This window comes from Diorhabda sublineata, chromosome X, assembly GCF_026230105.1.
Source record: "Diorhabda sublineata isolate icDioSubl1.1 chromosome X, icDioSubl1.1, whole genome shotgun sequence".
Lineage (NCBI taxonomy): Eukaryota > Metazoa > Arthropoda > Insecta > Coleoptera > Chrysomelidae > Diorhabda > Diorhabda sublineata.
This window is the reverse complement of record NC_079485.1, coordinates 26,276,136-26,288,852: the sequence shown is the minus strand read 5'-3', so window position 1 is coordinate 26,288,852 and position 12,717 is coordinate 26,276,136. Positions and strand designations below refer to the sequence as shown.

Sequence of the window (12,717 nt, the reverse complement as noted above, 5' to 3'; positions counted from 1 at the left end):
GTCATTTTTTAAAGTTGAAACTCTTTAAATAATATAATTGATTGATTTGTTGTTTTCCATCAAATTAATTGCAAAATAAATAGAAACCAATATTTTTGTTTTCCTGGAATACCCTGCAATAATGGCGTTATAAATAAAGTTCAAAAAAATAACGATAAAAAGTATAAAATAAGAATTCTGTCTATTTTTAATTAGATTTTCAATTTCAATGTATAATCCCAATTCTAGAATATCATACGTGAAAGAAAGCGAGTTCTTGACCTAATAAATGGTCTAGTTTTTACCTTATATTTATTACTTCATTATATTTTTGCTAATAATAATCGAAAAATTTTCACATTTTTGTGAAGTTTTCACTAATATTCTTCATTTTGAAAACCGAACTGTTCACATTGTGGTTTTAACTTCATTTGTAACTACAGTTTACACAAGTAGATGTCATATTAGTCAATTTCTGGTTTAGCTAAGGTTAATGACCCGTATAATATTTATCTCAGAAACCGGTCAAACAATATATTAGATTTTTTCTATATGAATATTTTGTCTCGACTGTATTTATATTATGAGTTAATTGAGTATCTACAGGGAGAAAATTAAATTACTTTTTTAAATCTTTATTAATATGAAAGGATATTCAAACTATTTTTATTTCTAGATAAACTAAAACAATTGTTGGTACAGAATTAAAAATTGGCATAGTTATAAGCAAAAAGTATATATATATATATATATATATATATATATATATATATATATATATATATATATATATATATATATATATATATATATTTCTATATTTTATGATGAATCGCTTGAATTTAAAAAAAAACGTATGCATATTTAAGAATTGAATATGTTCATAATTCAATTATTGAATCATACAAAAAATTAATATTATCTTCTGTAGGAAAAGAATTCACAGCAGAGCTTAAAATTGGAGTTAAGTTATCTATTTCAAAACTTTTCTATTTTCTTGTTTCAATTATTAAAAAAAAAAGTTTTTATTTGTTAAAATTATGAATGTCTTGTTAGTAAACTAGACAATTTTGCTTGGATATGTTCAATACATTAAGCCTGAAAGTTTGATAATAGTTTTTACATATTTTTGACCTTACAGATAAAAGTTAATGATGAACTAAAGCTGAGTTCGAGTCATAAGCAAAAATGAAGCCTATGATGCTCGCAACCATGCATGTTTGGCAGGAGTCTGATTTTAACTTTATTTAACTTAAACACTTTAAATTATAGAATTCCATGCTAATAAAATTCTTCGATATTTCCAGATTTAAAGCCTTTTTAAACTTGACATTTCTATGTTCTACAAACTACTAAGTTGCTATTACCTATATCCATGAGAAACGATTTCTTGAGCTAATAATCTGTGTCTCTAGCTTTGGCTATTAATGTTTGACCTTCATATCAACTCCTACTGTTAAAGTTTATGACATAGATCACTTATTGTCATAACTGGCTTTTGATCAAAATGTGCGAAAAAATGTCCCTCTACGCACAAATATTTCTCAGTTGTCTAAAATTTCTAGGGACCAACACATATATCTGAAAACGTTTTCCAATTTCCTTTCAAACCTGTTTAAAACAGATTTTAATATTTGTACAGCGAGTAGTCCAAACAAAGCATGTGATAGCAAGAGACTCTGCAATCATCTCAGCTAGTTGTCTCTATTCCATTTTAGAATAGAAAGATATATTTTTTTCTTTAAAATTGAAGGTAGATCATCAATAATAAAATAAGTTTCTTGACCAATGCTAATAATGTTAAATACCAGAGCCAGCAATGTGATTGCATTTATTCAATTATTATACAGAGTATTTCAATGATAAGTTGGGAACATGTAGATTTTAATAATTAATGTGAACAATTTATATGCAGTTGTGTTTCCCAATTACCTGAAAGGCAGTTATCATTATTCTTAGCTATAAATTCCTGATAAGGCTCAACTTTTATAGAAATCAATATGAAAAAAAGTACTAATTTTTCGAAAAAATCCATAAACGAGAGCATGTATTACAAAAAAATTTATTTGGAATACAATAATAATATATTTACGTAATGGGTATATGATTATGTAAATGAAAATATCTCAAGTATAGGACCCTTAAATATAATATTGAAATTTCTGTTTTTTGTGCTCCCTTTTCCAGTTTCATAATTAACTCCTTTTTTTTCTCGAAGCATTCCTTAAGTATGCCTCCAATGACGTGCTTTTCTACAACTGGTGACCTACATTTTCATTCTGCTCCCCACGGAATCTACACTCGTTAGTTTTTACTAGAGCTAATCTCATTGGATGCTCATTGCAAGGAAACCAATACTTTTTGATGGAGTGATTTCAATGTTTTTGTAGTACTTAAACCCCGAAAGATACCTCCTTTTTAATTCTCTTGTTATTCCAAAACTCTTATAGGAGCATTTCGTCGTCCGAGCCAATTAAATGCATTTATACTCCTTTTCTGGCAAGTGTATTGGTTCTTGATTCTTGTATGACCAGGAACCCAATTTTCAAAAGTTATTTGGTAACTAAAGTCTCCTGATATAAATTTTCATGTGGAGTAGTGTTCTATAGGAATTTTGAAACTGTTTCAATGCAATTATTCTCATGAACCAATTTAATTTTTGAACATTGGATAAATATTATTAATTTACTCTTTATATTAAATAAACATTGCCAATTCTACAGTAAATATTGTGAGAAGTATTTTCGTTTTTTAGATAAATTATTTCCAACCTTGTCATAGATGGGTTAAGTAGAAAATATATAAAGTGCAATTATCATGTAATTTTTCAATATCCACTGTTGTTTATTTCTTAATCTGAAACTTGATTTTTCATGGGTATTGTAGGAATTAGGAACATGAATGTTTTAGTTAATTCGGATTTTCTAAACAAATTATATTGAAAGTAATTTAATAATATCCTTACCGTTAAAATTTGACTTACAATAAATTAAACAAACTAATATAACATATTCAGTACATATAAATGTACTTTTTTATGATGATTATTATTGAAGAAACAATAATAAGAGAACATAATATATAATATAGAATTTTATTGTTATCATACTCATAAAATGTACAATAAACGAATAACAGGATAGAAACAAATTAATGAGCAATAGTGAAACCTCCGTCTTTAAAAGGACTAAAGCAAGTCCAACACTTAATTATTATTACTAAGTCTTTCTAGTTGATTTATGGCAAATATACAAATCCAGAATAGCATTAAGTATTTAGGCGAACTGAGCCTTCAGGCAGGCAACTTTTTACACGACCTTTAACTGCACTTGAATTCGATGCGTAACACTTAATATACAACTCAATCTCACATTTTATTATTGCCGGATTACTCATTAGTAATATCAAAAATAAAACAAAATTCTCTGATTCATACCCTCAGCACCATATTTGCTATTTGGGATTGTAGTAAGGAGGCTGTTGCATATGTGGCGGTCCGGGACCAGGACCCATTGTCTGTCCGCCCATTTGACTGCGAGTACCAGTAGCATATAATTGTTGCTGGAAGTTGTGAAACTGTTGTGCATAGTTGGGATCAGCTGTTGTAGGACACACAAAAGGTGAACTTTTAAAGCTATTATTTTGTCCCATTGAAGGAGGAAGAGGTTGACTGGCATCTGGGGCGCCCATACCCATTGGACTGCCTTTGGGTCCGCTAACAAACATTTGCGCAGATGGATTACCCATATTAGGGCCGGGATTGAACATTGGATCTGGACCTCCAGGTGGTCCATTGAAAACCATCTGTGGCATTCTCATACCCATTGGTGGTCTCATAGGACCTCTCATCATGGGTATCATACCCGATGGCATTCCCATATTTCCACCCATTGGACCACCTATAGGTCCAGGTCCGTTGCCCATATGACTACTCATACTCATTGGACCCATTCCTCCGTCCTGAGACATAGGTCCTTCCATATGTCCCATATGTGGAGGCATCGGACCACCTTGCATAGGTCCATTATTGGGACCACAAGAAGAGAAATATTGCATATTTTGTGATTGCATTTTAGATTCCATCATATTCATAGGAGTCGCAAGACGTGCCAGAAAATCTACAATAGGTGGTCCTCTTGGAGCAGGAGCCTGTCCTACTTGAGATTTTGCCGGTAAATACTGTATAGTATTTGGTGCATTAGGCTTGACTTGGACATTCGCTCCATTATAAGGATTTGGCCCTGGGGGGCGTCCCATCATCCTCGGCATAGGCATATGATTTGGAAAGGCACCTGAAAGTTTAGGCGAAAGAGAGCGTATGGGTCCCATCGGAGAATTTGGATGAAATCCGTGGGGAGGACCTTGCATTGGCATGCCCATCATACCTCCTGCACCTTGATCCATATCGTTCATTCCATGGCATCCGCCCATGTCCATCATATGCATTGAGGGTGAACCAAAACTCATCATTGGAGGACCTTGATTTCCCTGACCATTCAGAGAACTTGCTACACTGTTGGTTAACTGTTGACTCATTTGGGCCAATGAAGAAATCGGATCAAAATGCGATACTTTAGGATTACCAGACATCGTACTTGTGCAGTTAGGATTTAAAGGAACATTGTCTCCTCTAACACATCCGTAATTAGGCATATCCAACGGTTTGGCTTGAGGTGATAAATTGACAAAACCTCCTCCCATTTTAGCACCTGGAGAAGCATTTGGTCCTGGAAACCTCGGTACATCCATCATGTGCGGACTTGGAGTTGGAAATAAATCAGTTTTCAATGGATCCGAATTTGGACCAGGAACAGTTTGTGGACTTAAACCTGGAGCTCCAGCAAGTCGTTGAGGTTGCTTATCACCTAAAAAATATAAAAATTTCATTAAATTTCTATAATGAAGTATAGCGGTAGCTAATATATCAAAAACTTTTTGTATTTGTTTTGTTTTTATACCAGTATCTCCTCCACACAGTCAGTACTTACTTCAAAGTCGCTAAATATCATTTAAATTGTGTGATCATATTGGGGGCATAGGGATTAGAAAGTTAGCTTTAGACATTTAATTCAATGATTTTTTTAGGTTTGTGTTGCAGTATTTTTTTAGACACTTTTCTGTTAAAGATAATTCGCACATCTAAACTGTTTACAGTAAAGATCTGGTCGAATAAAACAAAACAGTGGCCCTCAGTAAAAATATGTTAATTGAACTCACCTGCTGTTACGGCAGTGGGTGTATGAGGACTGGGTATCTGGAAGCGACATCCCTCCGAAGGGGTGGGAGGAAATCGGGGACCTACATCAATTGAGGTAGGAGTGTTTGGACCTGAGACCCTTGAATGTGGAAGATCTGGCGTTGTAACTGGAAAACCACTGTCCATTGTTGTAGGTATGACTCTGAAAAAAATGCTATATTATTCATGGAAGTCTTCATTTATTATTATTTAAAAAGAGAATAACCAGAATAGTGTTATTTATAAAAATAATACATAGATAATGGTGATAAATAAATTATTATTATTATTATAATAGTTTGATGCCTACTTTTATCAGTAATATGATTCTCATAAGGTAATACAAATTTGATTCATCTAAACAAAAATTACGAGAAATGAGATAATTGACAACTGTGATAATGAGAGTATTTTTGAACGAAGGAGAAATATCAACCTTTTTAATGAGGAAAAGGAGAATGATATATATATATAGAGGTCACAAATCTTACTACCTTGTTAGCAACAAAATTATATTTATACAAAATTAGTCGAACTAATTGATAAGTAACTGAATAAAGTGCAACAAAACAGCCACGAGGTATTAAATAGTATATAAAATGTAATTCCATTATAATAAAATTATATTTTATATTCCTGTTATTATTTTAAACGTAGCATAGAAAATGGATTATTATCCATTGTGCTTTCACTTCAAACCTTACCTAATTTTAGTAATGTATGAAGTGTGAATTTTATTAATTATTTCTTGCTATTTTTGTCTTAATTGGTCTATTGGCTGTCAATAATTGAAGCCAATAAACAAAAATCTATAAACCATATATAGATTTTTAAAAGTAAAATGAGTGACTTTGATGATAATTGCTTTTCACAGGATTAACTATGAACATTGTTTCAAAAAAACCTAAGATATAGCATAACTGGCCTAAAATAACTCGTTTATAGATATAGTTAAAAAACAGAAAACAAAATATTTTTATAAATTCGGCTTCAATCTACTAAAACTATAAAAACTAAACTATAAAACACTAACTATAAAAACCAAAATTGTTTGTATATGTATAGAAGACATGATGTTAAAATATAAAAATTTGTTCATGAGAACCAATTTTTCTTGTAGAATAGATTATAGATATAATTAACCACTAATAAAAATTAATGTGATAATCCATTTTAGATTTGATCCTCATAATAAGCCTACTAAAAAGGTTAAAGTTAATCTTCTTCTTTATAATTCTTTTTAAGCCTCAGAGTATAGGGTTTTATTTTTCTCTAGTTTTCATTCTCCTTGTATCCATTTTTGTCCCTCTTACCAATCCTTTGATACTTCATTCATTTGTAATATTGATCAAATCTATTCTTTGTCCTTTCATTATTAAATTAATCCTTTTTTCATATACCACCATTCTTTTGCATTTTTTATATATATACTTCTCAATTCTTTTTGTATTGTCTTTATCCATTTTCCAATATTAATTTATCTACTTCTATTACTATATCGTCTTCATATACTAATCCGTCTATTTTTACCGGTCTTACGTTCCTGCAGCCAATTTACAGTTTTTCTGTTTTATTGTTTTTATCATTCTTTTTATTATTAGTATGGACAAAAGAACTCAAATATTGTCTCCTTGTTTTACCCCCTTCTCCATCCTAAACTCTCTCGTTCTGCTTCCATTTATTCAAACCTTCTCTCTTATATGTTTTCATATTTTCCTTTTTTTTTCATACGGCACCATACATTTCTTTGTCTCTTAATCGATAAATGTAATGCCATTCGTTCTTTATATTAAGCTCCTTAATATGTATATGTTATCTATTGTTTGTTTTCCTTTTCTTAATGCACTCTATTCACTCAATGTATTTCCTTATGGCTCTCGTATATCTTTTAAACCAAATGAGGATAAGCTTATTGCGCTGTAGTTTTCACACATTAGGTCATCCCCTTTTTTATGTAGGGATATCGATTGATTAAAGGTAATATTAGTTGATTACTAGTTATTAAAAAATATATATTGTAAAATAGTCGCTTTCACCTTTTACAGTGTTATAAAACTAGCAAGTAATAATTTAAAACTATATCAACATTAATGCATTTAATTATTTAACCATTATTGATCTGCTCCAACAATATTAATTCAATTTGACATTTAGCTCATTGAAATCACGCTGAAGGCGTGCAACATGATTGACAATTCCATCCTGAGCATTCATGATTCCATAAAAAAAAAGATCAAAGAAGCCTATCTAATCTATGACTTGAACTCAGCTCATACACAGAACTCAACTTGGATCAAATATCCTTGGCCGTTTCGCAAAAAGATGTGAGTTGCTAGCATTCAGCGTATTCACAAAAAAGAGCTGAGCAAGCGAGTTCTTGGTTTCGAATTCATCCTTATTGGAACCATCAGCAGTCAATATACCAAAAACGACATCGAAAACCTTTTGATGCTTCAGCAATAAGGTGATTTGCCTTTTCCTACCAGTTGCTCCGATTCTCCAGTTTCTCAATAGAAGCCTTGAAATCAAATGATCCTGACGTGCTCATGATCAACTATCACACAGTCACACACCGGTTCACAAAACAAACTTGATTAAGGCACATCCATAAAATTCAACTCCTACAGTTCACGTAAATCTGGGCCCATAACCTCTTGGGTTAAATTCAAATTGAAAAAAGAATAGAACTTTTAACAGTGTAAGTAAAAACATGACCTCAGCTCACCCCTTTCCGAGATATCACCTTGAACAGGTGGTGACTAAAATTAAATTTTAGTAGTAGTAGTAGTAGAAACTTGAAATTATGAATTGAATTATTTTCGTGCAGCCGCAAAGGACTAACCACGGGTACTTATATTTTCAATATTCCTGTTACATTATACGGGTGTGAAAAGAGCAACCCTTACTTTATTTCATATCAAAACTTTTTTTAAAGTTATAGTTTTATGAAATGAAATAAAACTATAACTCCAAAAATTTTTTTATTTAAAATATTTTTTAGTGTTTGTATATTATGTTTTTTCCAAAACCAATAGCTGTAAAGAAAAAACTTGTAACAGTTAAGATGTAAAATGTATTACAATTCACAATAAATGCTGGATTGCCATACATGTTTAGAAAAAAAAAATAGAAAATCAACTTTAGTCATTACCTTTTAAGGGTGATATCTTGGAAAGAGGTGGTCTGAGTAAATTTTGTTATAGGAAAGACTCATATTAATTTCATAAGAGTAATAACCTCCTAAATGATGTCGTATGAATTTAGAAACACCCTGCATATTAGAAGCACAAGTACTAATATAACAAAAAAAAAGATAATAGAATTAACTTAGCTCACATTATTTTTTTTCATACATGTATACTTAAAAAAAACAAAGTTAATCTTGTTAATTAATAACCAATAGCAATTACTGAAATTGATAAATATTTAATGAATTTTAAAGTTTTAATAAGTTAAACAATTTTTTATTCATAAGGGGCACATTTCATGTTTTCAAATCGGATTTTAATTTAACCTTTGGGTAATTAAATATTCTATTTAACAATATGGGTTATCTATTGGGGAATCTTAAGTAATATGGGAAACGTATTGAAATAGATCTATTTTAGTGAACATGTTTAGACTTAAATATATAAATAGAACAAATAGAATTTTATGAATTAAACACATGCCAATTTTTTTAGCAAATTATATTATAAATGAGATTAAAGTAAAATGAATATTTTGTGTTCGAACTAAGGACTGCAAATTCATTTCCAAAAAAAATATTTGAGCCAATTTAATACAAAGTATACAAGCAGTAATTGATAATTACTTTAAGAATATGTTTTTCCAACAATAGTTATAGACTGTCATAATTCTACGTTCCTCGAGAAATAGTTATCAGTAACAAAAAATAATGATTAATAATATACATAAAAAAGAGTCCCAACTTAATACCACCATATTTAATGTGTAATCTAAAATTGTTTCTTTATGTATGTGTGTATATTTGGTTTTAAAAACTATTAGGGTTGAAAATATTTAAAAGTAATTATTTTATAAATATAACAATTTTTAAATCTGGACATAATTAATATTATTGAAAATCTAAAGCCATAGATATTGGTTAAACAATAATCATAATGATAACCTTTTAATTTATTCAGAAATGAAAAGTAACTAAACCGTTTTGAAATTAATTCAGAGCTCGTACTACAGATATTATCAAAGCAATTCTGAATATAAACAGTTCTTTTTTGAATGATTAAATCAAATATTTTATATAAAAGAAGTAACTTACGGAGGTGATATGATGTTTCCTTCTTTTAAACTTGTATTTGGCTGCTTCTGGATTATCAGTTCTTGCCCTTCAAATGTGTTAAGATACTGTATTTGTTGTGGGGAAGGTACAGGCATGAGGTTTGGTTCTTTACCAACACCTGATGTTGGTGTTGTTGCACAGGAGGTGGTTGAAGTACTAATTTGTTGTTTTTGTTGTGCCATGGATTGCAAAGTTCTACCAAACATGCCATCTACTGAAATAAAAAACTACAGTCCTTACCTAATTTCAACCCTTCTTATAAATATATTGTTTTATAAATTATTAAATGTTAGGTCTTTTATAAAATGTATATAATAGGATAGAGTCCCTTCAAACGTTCAAATGAATTAAAATCATGTAAACTAAGTATTGGATCAAAATTTTCAATTTAATTTTATGAATTGTTTTACTGTATTAACTCCCATTGATAACTTGAAAATGTATATCAAAATAGGTTGTTTTCTCCTAAAACTATTATGAGCTATTAAAGGCTTTTTCACCTTATATTATTTTAGAAAAGAATCTATATATATAAGGGTATTTGTAAGCATGTTGTTTGAAATTATATAGTTAATTTTAATCATACAGATGGTAAATTCTTAAGACTTACTGGGCTATATACTAATTACATTTAGTCCTATTGAAATAGATAAATCATTAAATTATTGGAAATTTTAACTAAACTCTTAGATAAATGAAAACGTATACTTTTTGATATGAAAACGAATTGCATCTGCTTCGTTATAAATTTAAAAGGATATATCCTAAAAAACCATCACAAAATTTTTGTGGCTAGATATACTAACAAATGTTTATGTTCATTTTTATGACAGGTGCATTATTTTGCCTGTTAACTAAGTAAATTTAAACATACATATAACTTGAATTGTTATTGTTAGTCTTTAAGTAATAGCTTCAAAGACACAATTAGGATGAAACAACAGTAATATAATATTACAAGCAATTACATCATGATATGACCACTAAACCAAAAAATAGCTGACAAATAATTAAAAGTTCTTTAAATGATTATTACACAGATATTTATAGTTCCCACATTTACATTTATTTTTTAAACCAAATATATATACAGATATTGAAAATAATTTTTTATTAGAATATATTTACTCACCTGTAGACTGATGGGTAGAAATTGGTTCAGTACTACTACTAGTTACACTGGGAGACAGGTGATGTGATGATAAAGGTGTACTAGGGTTACTATGATTAAGTCTTGGTGCAGAGGGAGAATCTTGTGAGGTAGGGCTTTGTCCAGTACTCATATGCCTACTTAATCCAAAAGGTCTATTTGGATCTGCAGGCGAATTTAGAGCTGATGAAGCTCTAGGTGATGGTAAAGATAAATTAGAAGTAGGATTATTAGGAGATGTAGGATTAGGACTTTGTAATGCTATGGGAACACTGGCTGAACGAGGTGTTTGGTGATATGGAGGAGGAGGTCCTTGTAATCTCGGCCCTGGCCCAGGAACACCTCTAGGCATTACTGTTGGTCCCCCACTTCCCACTGGCATATTTGGACCAGTACTACCACCACTTACTGGACCCACTGGAACTACAGGACCAGGACCTTGTTTTCTTTTAGGATCATCATAAAATTGATGTAACTTTTGCCATTCTGATTGCCCACCACCAGGGGGTGCTGCAGCTCCTGAAGGAATAGTTGGATCAGGAGGTCCATTGTTTCCTGCCCCAGGACCATTTCCACCTCCGGCACTCCCTCCACTAGGCACTCCATCTATACTTTGACTTTCAGGAAATAACATTTGTTGCATTTTCCTTATTGTTGCCAATTGTACTTCTCGGTGTTGCCGTTGTTGGGGGGTGAGATTCTCGTCAGGCACTTTGACACCCTGCAGTGAGGGTTGAACATTTGCTAAGGAAGGACTGCAAGCATCCATATCAGGCACCACATCAGGTAATCCATTAGAAACGGCAGCATCTAAACCTTCTAAGTGATTATTTTTTGTATCCCATGGTATATTTGTTTCATCCAAACCTACCATATCATCTAATGGGTCAGGTCCCAGAAAATTATCTACTAAAGTAGTGGGAGGTTTTGGCCCAAGTCCTGGGCTTCTTGTACAACTTTTATTTTTCATCATTGCAATGTTTGAAAGCCACTGTGCTGGATTTTGTCTATTAAACTGGGTTACCTTAAGTGGGTTTTTCTCCAAGTACTTCTTAGTACCAGGTTGGGCACAATGATAAGCAATTATTGATGGATATCTACCTTGCAGTACTTCATCTGCACCTGAATTGGCCAACATGGTAGAAAATACAAAGATCTGGCTTTGTTGTTGCATATAGTTTACTTCCATAGAATTAGGTTGCTTACTTATAACATTACTAACTAGGGGTTGCACTCCTTCTGGAGGTTGTGGATGTGAACTACCTCCAGTAGTAGGCAACCCCAGTCCAAATGCATCTCCTCCTAACTCCCCATCTATACAATCTTCTTGTTTAAGGGGCAGTGAACTATTGTCAGTACTGGGAACACTTAATGAGTCCTCTGAATGTATTTCAGGTTTTCGATCCAGTGTTGTCTGTAAGGAACCTGTATTCGTTGAACCAACAATACCCCCGTTTTTAGTAATAGGTCCCGCACAAGGTTCTTTTTTAACGGTAGTCTCATCCTCTTTCTTAACTCGTACTTCTGTGCTAGCAGTTTCCTTATCTGAACTGCCAGCTTCATCTTTTGTTGTATCCGAACTTTTTTCGGGTTTTTCCTTGATCATTTCGCACTTTTATCACATACCCCTTCCTTTCATGTTGCACTAACACTACTACCATTCACTTATCAAGTCTTTTACCAGTATTATAATCTATTGAGATCAACACTATTTATTTATAGTCATTCCTTTTATTTTAATAGCACTAAATTATGTTTCACATCACATATGTTCTAATGTTTTTATTTGCATTCCATCATTTTTTATTTTCATCTCTTAACCAAATTTGAAGGGACGCATACAGGCTATTCTGGGTCTCCAAGACATTGCATAGTAATCTGTTTCTTTGTATTTGAAGTTATTATTATAAAAGCTTCTAAACGACATCAATTGCTTTTAAGGATTTGTGTATTATTCCATTAAAAAAACTTTCAACAAAAATCCTCACATCACAAAATGCCAAACTGTCCATACACGCTGCTACCAACTGATAAAATGAACGGTCTGTT

At 31.6% G+C, this 12,717-nt stretch overlaps 1 protein-coding gene across 2 annotated transcripts; it reads right to left on the bottom strand.

Annotated features, from left to right (window-relative positions):
- Window positions 1–3,059: 3,059 nt before the first annotated feature.
- Window positions 3,060–12,697, bottom strand: LOC130451240 (protein BCL9 homolog). Of its 2 annotated transcripts, none has more exons than XM_056790134.1 (4): window positions 10,651–12,697; window positions 9,498–9,732; window positions 5,197–5,378; window positions 3,060–4,844 (listed from the first exon to the last, which is right to left on the bottom strand). In XM_056790134.1, the coding sequence occupies exons 1-4, from the start codon at window positions 12,272–12,274 to the stop codon at window positions 3,433–3,435; spliced, it is 3,453 nt and encodes a 1,150-aa protein (XP_056646112.1). In that variant the 5' UTR covers window positions 12,275–12,697; the 3' UTR covers window positions 3,060–3,432. The 2 variants fall into 2 exon arrangements, with proteins under 2 accessions (XP_056646112.1, XP_056646113.1); XM_056790135.1 differs by having other exon boundaries at window positions 9,498–9,729; window positions 10,651–12,683.
- Between the last annotated feature and the right edge of the window lie 20 nt (window positions 12,698–12,717).